At 36.6% G+C, this 14,417-nt stretch overlaps 1 protein-coding gene across 4 annotated transcripts in view; it reads left to right on the top strand.

Moving 5' to 3' along the window:
• Positions 1–14,417, top strand: part of CDH12 (cadherin 12) — a 579,148-nt gene that overhangs the window by 453,218 nt on the left and 111,513 nt on the right. For all 4 annotated transcript variants that reach the window (XM_068670857.1, XM_068670854.1, XM_068670856.1 and 1 more), the window contains one exon: positions 822–1,116. In XM_068670857.1, coding sequence (XP_068526958.1) covers positions 822–1,116 — 295 coding nt within the window. The remainder of the gene's footprint in view (positions 1–821; positions 1,117–14,417) is intronic.

The following is a 14,417-nucleotide window of genomic DNA, read 5'->3' as shown; positions in this document are numbered from 1 at the left end:
ATTCCTACATTTAAGTGCTGTTAAATGCTACATTATAGTAGAGAATGATTAAAAGCATAAAAATCTCCAATAACTTGAACACAAGTATTTTCTTAAAAGAAGTAGAGATTTAACATTCAAATAGGCTGGAAAATATTTTTATTGGTATTGAAGGTGGAAATGATCGAGTTAGAACTGATTTTTTTTCTATATTTTTCCAATGAGGAGAAAAATGCCTAGCTTCACACTGTCCTCTGAGTACCTTAAGACAGAAACAAATTACCAAATATTTGTGGTTAGGAAGCAGTATTTTTAACTTCTGTTTAGCATAAACTATGATTGAGGAGGAGTATATTGTCCTTTTTAAACCACTTTTGACTTTGAGTTTAGGATTTCAACAAGCTCTTATGTGTGAAATGAAAATTAGCTGATTCTCTTCTACTTCTGTGAAAGGCAAATACCTATGAAGGTTTTTGACACCCTCTCATGTCATCTCACATTTGTTTGATGTGGTTATTGGTGTTTTTCCATTATTTGGTCTTTAATTTCAGTTTCTAATGAAATGAAGCTCTGTTTCACTGAAGTGTAAGTGGTGAGCAGTGTTCATGGGAGAAAGCAGGTAGAATTTTGAAATGCTGTCTGTCCAAAATACGAGGTGGAAATAAAAACATTAACATTCTACCCTTATTTTTGTGTGCACTTAGAGGCAGTTAAGGTCTTAGGAAATTGATTCCTCCAACACCTTCTATTTTACATCAGAGAAAAAATAATAATAATTGCTTTCCAGCCTAGAGAAAGCCATTAATGTTCCTTTCCTACCTTTTTGTCTTTTTGTTCTCAAGCTACATTCTGACTTGGACAAGGGAGTTGGCACTGTTAAATATACCCTTTCAGGAGATGGTGCCGGCACTGTTTTTACCATTGATGAGACCACAGGAGACATTCATGCCATAAGGAGCCTAGATCGAGAAGAAAAACCTTTCTACACGCTCCGGGCTCAGGCTGTGGATGTTGACACCAAGAAACCACTAGAGCCTGAATCAGAGTTCATCATCAAAGTGCAGGACATTAATGATAATGAGCCAAAATTCCTGGATGGGCCTTACGTTGCCAGTGTCCCAGAAATGTCTCCAGTGGGTGAGTAAGAAGCTTTAAACACTTGAAAACTAATTGCATATTACTTAATTGTCTCAATATGCATTTCCTGCTGAGGAAGGACAGAGAAGGCTGATATGAAAATATAAGTTATTATTAGAAATGTCTCACTCCATACTTAAAATATATATATTACAGCTTTATTTTAGCTTTATTTTCTTACTTAGAAACTCATTGTCTTGCATAAATGAGAGCCTTTAACTTTTAATCACCGTAGATGTGAGAAGGAAAAAAAAAAAAAAAAAAGATACTCAAGGCAGGGATTCTGTGTACTCCAAAACCTTGTATTCACATGAGGAAGAACATTCTCATCTCTTCCTAGATCATGTTCATTGTTTGCTATAGCAAATTAGACAGTACAACATCTTGCCATTTATTGCTCTTGACTATGTTCATGTTAAATTTACAGCATTTGCATGATTCCATAGTTATGATCTGGGGGAGAATTCTTTGTCCTGCTACATTGTGGGTGCTGAATGTAATGATTGCCCTCACCTGGCTTGCTACAATGCAAGAACAGGCTCAGCAAGACTTGTCCGAGGTCTCAAAAACCTATTGTTTAAGAAAACATTGAGTGCACTGAATTCCTTAGTCAGGGAAAAAAAAAAAAAAAAAAAAAAGGAGAATGACTGGAAACATAGTAAGTTTCCAAGTCCATAAAGGTTACTTATGGAGGAGGTGGAGGAGATAATCTACTCTCCAGAGAAAGGTAGGCTGTAGTAAGGATACTAAAGATACTGAAGCACTAGAATAGGTTTTTGTTTTGGGAATTTTCACACATGATAGATAGTTATCAGGACAGACATAAACAGCATTGACCCTGCTGGAGAATAGAGTAAATGGTTCTTTGGGGTCTCTGCCTGCTGGCTGATTCTGCATTGGTCCTGAGCAGTGCATTTGCAACACAAATTGTGTCTGGCTACCAGATGGCACTTTGGGCTTCCTTGTGGGAGGCAGAAGCTAATTCCATGCTGGGCTGGGAAAGTAAGTGCTAATTTATTTAGACTATTGCCATTTCCTCTCCTAAAGTCTTGTCCCAGTACTTCAGAAACCATTATGAGTCATTTAATGCTCCCTGTAGTAGCTACCCGATTCAGCAGTTTTCTGACCATGAAATGTGCAGAGGGATTCAGCTATACTGCTCAGGTGGTGATGTTTTGAACGATAATCCTGGAGGCAACTAGGTAGCTACACAAGTTGCTATAAGGAATTAAGGGGGTATTTTAAATTTTGTGATAAAGAGTTGTCGGATGTGATAAAATGTGATATGAGTAGACATGGAGAGATGTTCACATTAATCTTATACGTGTGTAAAGACGAGTTCAGTATAGTCACCTACAGAGATGCATCTGTAGATTCACATTATAGGTGCACTATTGTTGTTGTCCCAATAAGAAATGCCCGATGATAATACTGTTGTGTTATTTTCAGATGGAAAACATTTGATATATTTTCAAGTCTATTTCTGTGGAAAGTTTAAAATAGAATTTTCTCAATAGTGGGTGTATGTTTGGTTGTTAAATTGTTTTTAAGACTTGATCAGAGAGAAACAAGCAAAATAATAATGAGTGATTCTCTTTACACAATGAAACCCAGTTTGTCATCCTTTTTTTTTTTAATAATAATAAAAAAATGTGTATGTAATATCAAGCAAAATGCCAACAGTGGTTTAATTTCATTGGGAAATTCTTTTCAAGTTGTGCTGTGCACCATGGTTTTTGACTGGGATTTAACTTAACATTAACTGGGTTGCATGACTGAGATTCAACAAACTCATGCATCATGCATACAGCTGTTTAAAATAAATACTTTTCGGTGTATTCTCCTTTGTAAAAGCAACAGCAAATGCCATGACAAAAAAGCATCCTTTTGATCTGCACATTATTCAGGCATATTCATCACTTCCAAAAGAGGTATTCATAACACTTCTTATTTTCCTCTATAGCAAAAATGAAAGATGGGTAAAAAGTGATCAGAAAAGTCAAGGCAAGGAAACAGTACTATAAATAGAGGCCTAAACTCCAATTAGTGGTAACTAAAGCAGATAAGAAATTTTGCTGTTGGGTTGCAGCAAAAATATCCCAAAAATGCCTTCTGCCATTTGTGATGTGCCAGGAGATGGTGTCTTCTCAGGTATAGGTCTCACCACATCCTTGCTTGCTCTTATCCCTGTTCTTGCTACCTTATGCAAGGATCTAATACTACTGCTCCTTATCATTAGTATGGTTTAATTGCACCTATAGCAATGCCTACACCTACCATTACCTAAGGATAACATAGAAAATCCCTTTGATTTTTTAGCTGCTGCAGTGTATAGTTGCCTTGGATTAGGCAAAAACTTTAATAAACTCTTACTCTCATCTATTTTTTTTAACTTTCATTTTTTAGTTGTCAGCTTTAAATTCCCAAATGTCCTTCTTCACTTGCTATATTTTTGCAACAGTAGTTATGAACTGCACTCATGTGCATTGTTTCACTTTTGCAGAAAAAGCACTACAGAATGATTATTTTTACCCTTTACAAGTATTTCCTATGAGCCTGACAGGCTCCTGTGACCAGTTGTCTTTTATTGTTGAATGACACCTATATGCAACAATAAACGGAGTTTTGTAGAAGCTTATCATAAGTTGATTGGTAATGATGAGCAAAATATAGACATCAGAATTCATATTGAAAGGGGAATAGAGGGAAGAGAAGGAGCAAGTAATATCCCCAAGAGAACAGCCAATGTAAATACACAGTATATGTTCCATTTGAACACCACAATTAAGTGAATTCTACAGAATACCTCTGAAGCACCACACTCTGCAGTTGTGGGAGAAGACTGCGGAGCTGGGAAACCTTGGGAAGCAAGGTGTTCTTTAGACCCCTTACGCACAGTTTAGAAATTTTTATGGCCAACCATTCTCAGTTTTGTAGCATCTCTGGTCTTCCTAATTGCTGTTCCTGAAGCCTTGGTGGCTGAAAATACACCTTAACGTTCATTCCCAGATTTGGAGCTCTAGTCCCAGGGCTGTAATAAAGTTGAGTGTCAACATTATCCTGGACCCTGGTGATAGCAAAAGATATAAATGCTTAGGATCCTCAATATCAGGTTTTCTCAACAAATATAAGGTTTAGAGATATCTGTAGTATCCACATTTCTCACACTAAATATTTTCCAAGATCATTGTTGTGCTATTGTCCATGCATGTCTTAGGTGAATTATTTTTTTTTTCCCTTCAAATTTGTTTTGAGGTTCTGTTAAAGTTTCCCCTGTAGTTTCAGTAGGCTGGGGGTTTTGTTTGTTTTGTTGGGTGGTTGGGTTTTTTGTTTGTTTGTTTGTGGTTGGTTTTCCCTCTAATCAATACTACTCCTTAAAAAAAGATTATGGTTTAAAAGATTATTTTTTATGGTTTAAAAGATTATTTTTCTTTTGTAAAAGATTATTTTTTTATGGTTTAAAAGATTATTTTTTAGCTTTTTCTGAAGATAATTTGAGGACTGCCATTTTTACTCAATGGTGCATTTCTTACTGAAAGCCAAATTTCTTCACATGCTTTTTACTCAGAAAAAAAAAATAATAATGACATTATCGAGATATTTGTTATGCTCTAAAACTCTTAATTTAAGACCAGGATGCCTACCTATTTTATGTCAAAGGCTTGAATGGCTAATTAGCCTCACTCCTTTCACATATGCACTCTAATCTGCTCATATATAGAGGAGATATATGCAGACCTATCACAGATACAAACAAAAAACATATTGTCTTGAAAAGTCCATTTGTTACAGCCTGGTGTAACATGCAGGCTCATGTACCCATGCATCACTTCCATTATTTTGAATAATGTGTGCATATTATAGTGGAAGGATATTGGTACCTCTGCAGCTGGCAGTGTATTCCTCACATAACCGTTGGGGTAGGGACTACAGAATACTATATGGTGAAGAATTTGTTTTGGAAGGAACAATTATGTGAAATTCCCTACGGAGAAACTCAGCAGATGGAGTCAGATTACAAAGTGGAACTAATATTCTAAGAACACAAATTGCTATGCTGTTACCATGTGCCCAATAAGAGACTTATAAAAGCTTAAGGACTGGATTTCTATTTTTTTTTTTTTCTGGTATAGGATTGGTTTAACCAATATCTTTATCTGAAAATATTGTCTTGATTTAATATGAATTCCAGAATGTAGCACAAACCAGAAATAGAAATCTCAATGTATGAGGACTGAGAAGGGGGTGTAATTTCCCCATTTTTAAGTTAGTATTAGCAAAATATGTTGTCCTTCAGCATAGTTTAATCAACTATGTTGTTGCTTCTGGTGGCTGTGCCAGCTTTTCTTTCAACAGAGCTCTTGTAAGCATGCAAATACATTGTGAGTTTAAACCAAGGTTATCCCCTTGCTGGAAGTATCAGTCCAGATGACTGAGAGTTGGGGCATACCAGCATTAAACATACATTCAAGGAAAGATCTCATTATGTATTTGATATATATTTACACATAAAAATGTGTACAGAATTACATCTGCATTTCTCATGCATTTCTTTCATTGAAAATGCTGGTTTTAATTGAACATATTGTTAACAATGTATTGCATGTGACAAATTTATAACTTCTATTGCCACAATTTGCTAGTTGATTTCTAAGGTGTTGTTATATGCCTCTATGTTTATCTGCAGGCCAGCTAGGACTGTACTAAACCCATCAGTTCCCTTACATATAGATATCGTATGTTCTTTCCTAGACAATTTCATTACCTTTCCACTAGATTAGCTCTTTATTGCTTTGGGAGGCTCTAGAAACTACAGTTCACCATGGCAATTATTCTGCCTTTTTAGTTATTAATGAAATAGTAATGGAATATACTCACATTAAATAGTATTAATGATTATGGTTGAATTCTATTCAAAACAGCCTCAATTGTAATACTACGCTGAAGCACTAAAATGCTTTATGATACTAGCAAGTTGGTATCGGGTTATTTTTACTGGGTGCAAGTCAGCTACTACAAGTGTGTTATGGATATCATAGAACCACAGAATCATAGAATATCCCGAGTTGTAAGAGATCCACAAGGATCATCGAGTCCAACTCCTGGGTCCCCAAAGGACCACCCAAAAAATTAGAACATGTATATGAGAGTGTAGTCTAAACTCCTGAACTCCAGCAGGCTCAGTGCCAAGACCACTTCCCTGGTGAGCCTGTTCCAGTACCCAACCACCCTGAGGTATTGTCTGTCTAATTTTTCTGGCAGTTTTCCTTCTGAAGTGAAGGAAATACTTCATTACGGTTTGCTTTTACCATTGACAAAGGCTTATATTTAAACATTAGCAAATTGTACATATGTTAATGTATCCAGTAGTTTCATGTAAAAGGATAACATTTTGTAGAAAGCTAACCTGACGAGCTGGTGTGCAGACAGAAATTCAGGAACCTGCACACAGGTTGAGCATCACCTAGTGCCGCCTGCCCGTGTATAGCCAGGAGCTGGCACACTTCCATAGGGAGATGCCTGGTGGTATATTCTGTGCAGCCTCAGTCTACAGTCCTTCCATCTACACCCTGATCTCATGTTTTTTTTTCTGGTGTTATCAAAACCTCAAGGACAGTGGTGGGAATTGAATGTAATATTCAGGATAGAAATGTACTGTATTTGGATGGTAGGATTATAATGGTTCTTGTTTATTCTCTTTTCCATATCTAATACTTCCCATCAATCATTTTCCCTCCTTTGTCCACGTATGATAATCGAGATGATACCTCTGGAGGATTTTCCACAGTGATTCCATGATCAAGAGTTGATAGGTAACTGAGGTACCCATCTCTGTGAATGTGTTGATCAAGTATTTTTTCCTAGCCATATTAATTTGTATTTCTTAGTGCAAAATCTCCTGTTCTTAGTTATTTGGTAGTTATGATTCTCCTGCAACATCTTACAGTCAAGTGTTTCATTTTGTCATGCTGTCACCTGCTTATATATTCTCTTCTACTGGCAATCTATGAGTTCAAGTTCAAGAAAGATGCTGATGGCAACCTCCCTGTAGTACAAAAATTGTCCATTTATTCCTACCATTTGGGTGTTACAAGGCTGTTCTCTCTTATGATTTTTTTTTCAATCATTTACATGTATTTTTTAATGAGGCTTTGGTTAGGAACCTTGCTTAAAGCTTTCTGGAAATGTAAATACTGTTTATCCATGTAGATAATCTAGAGTGATATAGCTGGCAATTCACCCAACAGTAGATATTGCAAAGAATGGCTTCCCTTTACAGCACTGTACAGACTCCTCCCTTCTGGTGTTGTATACATACGTTCTCTGATGCCATACTTTACTATAGTGCCTACCAATATGTCCAGCACCTAGGTCAGGCCTGGTGACCTCATTGTGATGACCACTTTTCGTAAGAAATTCGTGTCATATAACTGTGTTTCAGTTCTCCATTCTGGGACAACATCAGATGGCAGTTTACACACCACAGTTGATGTTTCAAGAATGTCTCAGTGTCTTGTTCAGAACTGATTTGTTAATTGCAGATCCTGTCTTTTTGATTCTTTCTTTTTTCTTTTTTCTTTTTTTTTTTTCAGTTGTAGTTAAAAACAGCTACTGCACTGACCATCAGACTAGGTTTTGTAGCCTTTGTAGAAAAAGGGGTGAGTTTTAAGAGAGGATCATAAGGAACGGCAGGTTATAGCTGCTTGCCCTCTTGTCAAAGAATTTTTCCAATGTAGAAGGAGTATTGCACACGCACACAAAACAACAATAAAAAAAATATATCAAAAAAACCCTCACTGAGATGTTGGGAGAAAATTACAAGTAGGCAGTAAAAGCTTTTGAAACAAAAGTGTTTCTTGACATTATGATAGATCACTAGGCAACCTAGGCAGCTTCAACTACTATGAAAAACTTACAGACAAAACCATTTTAGATCAAAAGGGAGAAAGAAAACAATGCAGAGAATCAAGGCTTGCATGGTTAAAGGACTGGGGCTATTGTCATACTGGCTGTGAGTTTTATTTCACACACTTTGGCTGTTAGAAATAATCAGCAAAACAAGGAAATTTGGCAAATATTTTTAGCCAGGAGAATCTTTGTAAAATGAAAGCAATGATGGATGTAACCCTACAAACTTGCACACAGCATAATGTCCAAGAAGCTTTTGCTACTAAAAGGTTGAGACACTAAATAAATGTTTTCTGCAAGCTGGTTTCATAGTCACTAAATGTCAGTGTCAGTGCTGGATTCATGCAAAGCATTTAAGTCTTACTTCTTGTATATCCAGATGTACTTTACTGTGTTTAACTGGATGTGGGCAACGTTAAAAATTCATCTCCCAGCAGATAAAACCACTACATTGCTATCCACACTAACTTTACTCCAGTCCAGTAGCATAAGTAAGTAACATTTGATCACAGACAAGTCTTACTGTCTTACACAGACAAGTCAAACTGTATACAGACCCCCTTTACCAAGTTATAATAATAATAATAAAGACAATACTTTATTATTAATATTATAATTTTATTGAGATTCAGATATTTGGTTTTACTCTGAATGTGTATGTTGGTTATTTTTACGATGCTGAGTATTAGTTCCTTAAGTATATACTGAGAAGCTTGTTGGTACTGCATTGTAGTTTGCATAATCCTCTCCAGGTTCAGTATATATTGCATTAGAGTTGTCAGGGTTAAGAGTTAATTTTTGTCAATGATGCTATTGCTGAGGGAAAGGTGTTTTAGTGTAGTATTGAGAGACCTAGGAATTGTTTGTAGACAGTCACACAGCATGTCTCAACATAAAACATGTATCGATAGTTGTTTTAGTAGCCACTGATCAGCTGTAAATGTTAAAAATTAACAATTAGTTGCTTTTTCCTTACCACAAAATGACTCTAAACATTAAATATCTTTTCAGCAAGAGCTGTTCTTTTGGCCACCAAGTGGTTTTAAACATTAAAGATATTTTAAAAGTATTACTTTTCTCAACCTCTGAGTGACTGTAAACCTTAAATATGTTTTATAAAAGCTGCTTTTCAAGTTACTGCCTGCACATCTACGAGCATCATTTTTCTTTAAAGTTGCTTTCCAGACACTGAGCTATTTTTTTTTTTTTTTGTTAGAAGCTCAGTTCTATTTGTAATTTTTCACAGAAGAAACAAGTGCAAAACTTCACTGGCAGCTCTTCACAAGGTAGCTCTTCATGTATGACAAGCAATCATGTCCTAGCCGTCATCTTAGAAAGACACTTCAGGTAACAAAAATGAGCCAAAATTTAAATGGATTTTTAAAATATTTTGCATGAACAGCATGTGCATATCCAATGTTCTTCTCCTGCATTTCAGTATACAAAACTACAGTAAAACAAAATAATAAAATCTGACATGAATGATATTTTATATTAAGATAACCGGTCTAAGAAATCAGTCACTGATGTATTGTGTGAATCAATCAAGTCATCATCAGCCCTAGAGGAGTACAAAACAGAAGGCAAAATAGTCTCAAGATTGCTAAGCAAATGGGAGTCACTAAACCAAATAAGATTAAGGGCTTTAATTCTGTGTGCAGAAATAACTCCATGTGGCAAATTAGATCTAATCCTAGGAAGTCCTGGAGTGATAAGAAAAGTGTTCATGAGAATCTGGCTTTACAAGAGCAAAGAGAAAAAATCGCTGATCACAAATATTCTGTTAGGGACAAATTATCCTCTGTTTAGAGAACTCCGAAAGGTTTAAAGTCTACAGCAAAGATGCTGCAGATACCTTAGAAAAAAGTGTCTATATAAAACAAGGGTATAAAAATATCTGCAGAATGAGGAACAGTACATACTGGAATATCTCTATCTGACATGTCAGACATTTAAGTAAATATATCTGTCTGTCGAACTTAAAATTCAGTGAATCCTAGACACCTACCATTTCCTCTCAGTTGTAGTAAAGAACAGCATAGGTTCATAGGTGGGCAATCCAACACAATGTTCACAATGTCTACCCCGTACACCTTAGGTTTTTCATGATTAAAGAACAATTAAAGATCTTACGGGAGCATGAGCTTAATGTTCCTTCAGACTCTGATCAACATGGGTCTCAACAGACCTGGTTGGAACCCTTCTGGAGGAGCCAATTTTGCTAAGCTTTTGCAGAATCAAAAGACACAGAACTGCAGTTCTGTCAAAACGCTTTCTCAAAAAACAGATGGCTGGCTGGTGAGTCATCGCTCAGGTTAGCTGGTGGATCCCAAAACAGGTGGCTCCCAAATTAGTAGAGAAGCATTCTTTATACCAACTTGAGAAGCCAAGCATGGAGTAGACCCTTACACCTAAACTGGCTGGCAAGCAACCTTTAGACCAAACAGTCTTCTCTGAAGCTGGGAACCTGGCTTGTTTGTCAGTTCCTTGATTTCTGTGCCACATAGTTGATTACAAGGCAGGTTGCCACGCCTCCCAGACAAGCTAGTCAGCTTGCAAGCTAAACAGGTCCTGATTAAGTAGGAAAAAGACCAATGGAAATAAAACAAACTGTCCTCATGAAAAGCTCAGCACTGTCAATATTATTTTCTGGTATGTGCCATATTTATTTTTTTTTTTTCTGTAATGAAACAGAAAAACTATCTGAAAAATCCCAATAAAGCAATATTACACTGTCTAGACAGCCTTACTTGCCAGTTATGTCTGGGGACCTTTTGTGCAGAAGCCAGCAGTAAAAGTGAAATCATTGATGTCTAGAGAGGAAAAGTCTGAATACAGAGGAGGTTCTGATTTCAGACAGGTGTGAATGAATATAAGAAATGATAGCTGAGGAAGAAGAAAAACTTTACAGGCTGTACACATTTCGTTTCACCGTAACACATTTAATACTGTCTTGGACTTGATTCAGAATGGCACACCTAAAGAGACTACCATGGGTTCTGCTAACAATCCTCAGGACTATCCGGTTATTTTTATAAGAAACTTAAAGGATATAATTCATAAATAAATGACAGTCACAGTATGAATGTTGCTACGGAGCAGTCCTGAGAGATCAGGGAAGCAGCATGAAGCAGACAAAAGGACCTCCAGCAAGGACTGATGGACACACCAATCTGCACCCATCATTGAGTGAGAATGCTGTTGCAGATACCCTCAGACATGTAATTTTAACTGACCATTTTCATCTTAGCACACAGTTGTTGGCAACTGATTATTTTTCCTGGAAGTAGTTCATTGACTGATTGTCATCCCATTGAGGCCAGCATTTGGGAGAGGGCTTCTAACTGAAAAGGATAATATGAATCCCAACAGTCAATCAAATAATAACCAGGTCAGGAAATCTACAGCTGAAGAGTTACCTCCTCTATCGTACTGTACATCTTCCACCTGTGTTTATTCCTTTTAGTAAAGCAAACAGCAATTTTACCATTTGTTCTGCTGTAAAGGAATAGCTTAATTTATTTGAAATGTAAGATGATTATGTAGCTAGTTTTTCTATACTGTAGGACCTTAGGACCATCAGATTAGAAGCCCACTACCATCCTATTTCTGTAAATGACAAGAATTAAAGGCTAGGAGAAAGTTAAACACACGTTTCAACAGATTATCATGCCACAGTTTATATGGGGGCAGGTTTTATCCAAACACACCTTATTTATTCTTTTAAATTCTGTTCAAAAAGGGTTGTTAGGGATTCCGTGCATTTAAGATACTTATCTAATCCCCATTTTGTTAGGCCCGGTGATTGAACACTCTGTAAATTGATCATGTCATTCTACAAAGCATTTCCTTTTCCTATTTTTAACATTCCTGACTTTCAGTTTGGAACAAAAATGATGAATTAGAATAGTTTATTTACTTTTGGTATAGCCCTGACTACTCTATACATCTCTATCACACCTTTTTTTTTTTCACTTCTAAATAAGAAAGATGAAATCTTTAAAGTTCTATGTGAAAAATCTTTCTTCATGTCTCAATTCCACTGCTTGCCTCTGAGCCCCCTTTATTTCAGCTGACTTTTTAGTGATAGGACAAAAGTAATCAATATTTTCAACAGTTTTGATAGAATTCAGATGAGAAAGATGCCTGAAGGACAGGTTCAGATGCTCAAGATTGCAATTTATAGTCTTGCAAGAGACGATAGAGACACAGATGCTCAAATTATCAGCCCCACTTGGTACTTCTCTGGTTCAGTAACTCCAAATTCATCCACTTTTTCTTGATGCTTCCACTCCATATCATCTCACGCCTGAACACAAAACCAAACCCTGTCAGACAGTTTTCAGCAGATGTTTGATAGTCCTGGGGTTCTTTCATGGCTCTTGCATGTGATTCTGAATGATTCTATGATTCTTCTCTTCTCAGGTTTTAAGTCCTAACCCAATATTAATCATTGAGCATAATCCAGTGAGACATTGCAGCTCAGAGTTCAAACAGGGGATAATCCTGTATGCCTTCAAAAGTTCATCCAGTTGCAAACACAGCAGAAAAAAAAAAAAAAAATCTTCTCCTAATTGAGTGGAAAGAAATAGCTTTAGCATGATATATTAAAGAATTGTGTTTGATAGTTTTATTTGCAATACTGGTAGGCGAAGAAGGAGGGGAATATTTACATTTATGAAGAAGGGGGAAGTACATAAACATATGTAAATTTATGCTTTTATTTTATACAAACCAGATTCAGACACCGGTGTGTTGGAATTGCTGCAGCATAAAGTAAGACAAAATGAGTTTTTACATAGCTTTTCATTATAACAAATAAACAAAATCAAATTCTATGCTTTTCTTCTGAAGAGTTTTTCATAAATGACCTAAGAGGTGCCAAGATGTTGGACTACCAGTCTGAATCAAAAGACGGCAGTGAGGCACCAGCTCCTTAAATTCCTAAATCCATATGAAGCTTGTAATTGAACTGGCAAGTTGTAAAAAAGGAGTCCTTCCTCTGGGCCACTGCACAGCAATAATAGATCTCTGAACTGCTGATTTAAAGGAAAGATACAGGATATCCACACCAGCACATCCTACTGATTTACTACAGGGCTGAAGTTGTGGCAGTTCAATAATACCTATGCTGCAGTCTGGACACTTTATATTTTAGCTGCCTTTATCAATTTACTTTGGGCAGCACAAGGGGACAGTAACAGTGATGACAGGGTAGGTTTTATGGTAGAATAGTGCAGGGGACTTCAGGATACTAACTCAACTGCTGCCTTGCATGGATGTCCTAATGGTTCATTCATTTCCATTGTTACTGTTACCCAGACTGGCTACATTAAAGCCAACATGAAGCTCCATGCACATATTGCAAATGTGTTTTATGGTTTGAGTGTTTACTGACTTATGAACACAGTGTGCATCATGTCTGTACTGCTCTCATCAGCAGTACAGTTCTTGGACTTGCTAGTAAGATCTCAGTAATTAATGTTTTTCATGAGCAAATGTTTTTCTCAAGCAAGATTTGTAAAGGTGATTTGGCACTGAAAGAGGTTTTTGGATATCTTATATTCTTTTTCTTAATTTCAGTAAGTGCTGGCCATGTAAGTAATTTTGAAAACCCTAGTCAGACTCTCAAAGAGCAATTAGAAACTTAAGCCTAAAGCAATGCTTTGCATCCCTTACATGTAGGCACCTAAAATTTCTTGACATACATTAGAGATGTGAATGAAAATGTTTTGGAAATTTGGCCAGGTGGTTGAAGCAATGTCTTTGGAGCCCAGCCAGATCAGACACAGATCAAATTCTTCATTACTCCATTAGGTGATCTGGGGTATGCAGTGCAGGGCATGTCCACGTGTATTTATTTGTCTCATTCCAAACAGTTTTCTAGCACCTGCCTGAACCTGGGGGGGGAAATAAATAAATAAATAAATAAATAAATAAATAAGTCTAGTCTATGAAATAGTTCCATGCATTCTTAAAATGTCACCTCAGCCTTTCCACCATCTGCTTGCGCAAAGAACTATCTGAACTTTACTCCACTGAGCAGCTAGATGCCAATTAATGCCTAAGTGCTGTCAGAATTCATAAAGTAGGTATACCTAATTCTTGTTTGGAAGCCAGTCAGTGACATTTTCAGAGTTCAGAGTTACATTCCGTGCAAAATGTGGCTAGAGGAGAGGTTACCTGAATTTGACTGCAGTGAGGTAGGGAGAAATCTGACAAAGGATGCTAGAGATGGAGCTTTAAACCTTTTTTTTTTTTTTTTTTTTTTAATTTTTACAGGAAGATTTGAATGCCACCTCCTAATGTTTTAACCACAGTGAGCCTTTCTTAATCTTTCTCACTTCTCCCTTTTTTGGCCTGATGAATATTTAATGGTTCTATATAAAACA

Source organism: Anas acuta, chromosome 2 (assembly GCF_963932015.1).
Source record: "Anas acuta chromosome 2, bAnaAcu1.1, whole genome shotgun sequence".
NCBI lineage: Eukaryota > Metazoa > Chordata > Aves > Anseriformes > Anatidae > Anas > Anas acuta.
Note: the sequence above shows the minus strand (reverse complement) of the source record. Positions and strands in the feature narration are given on the sequence as shown.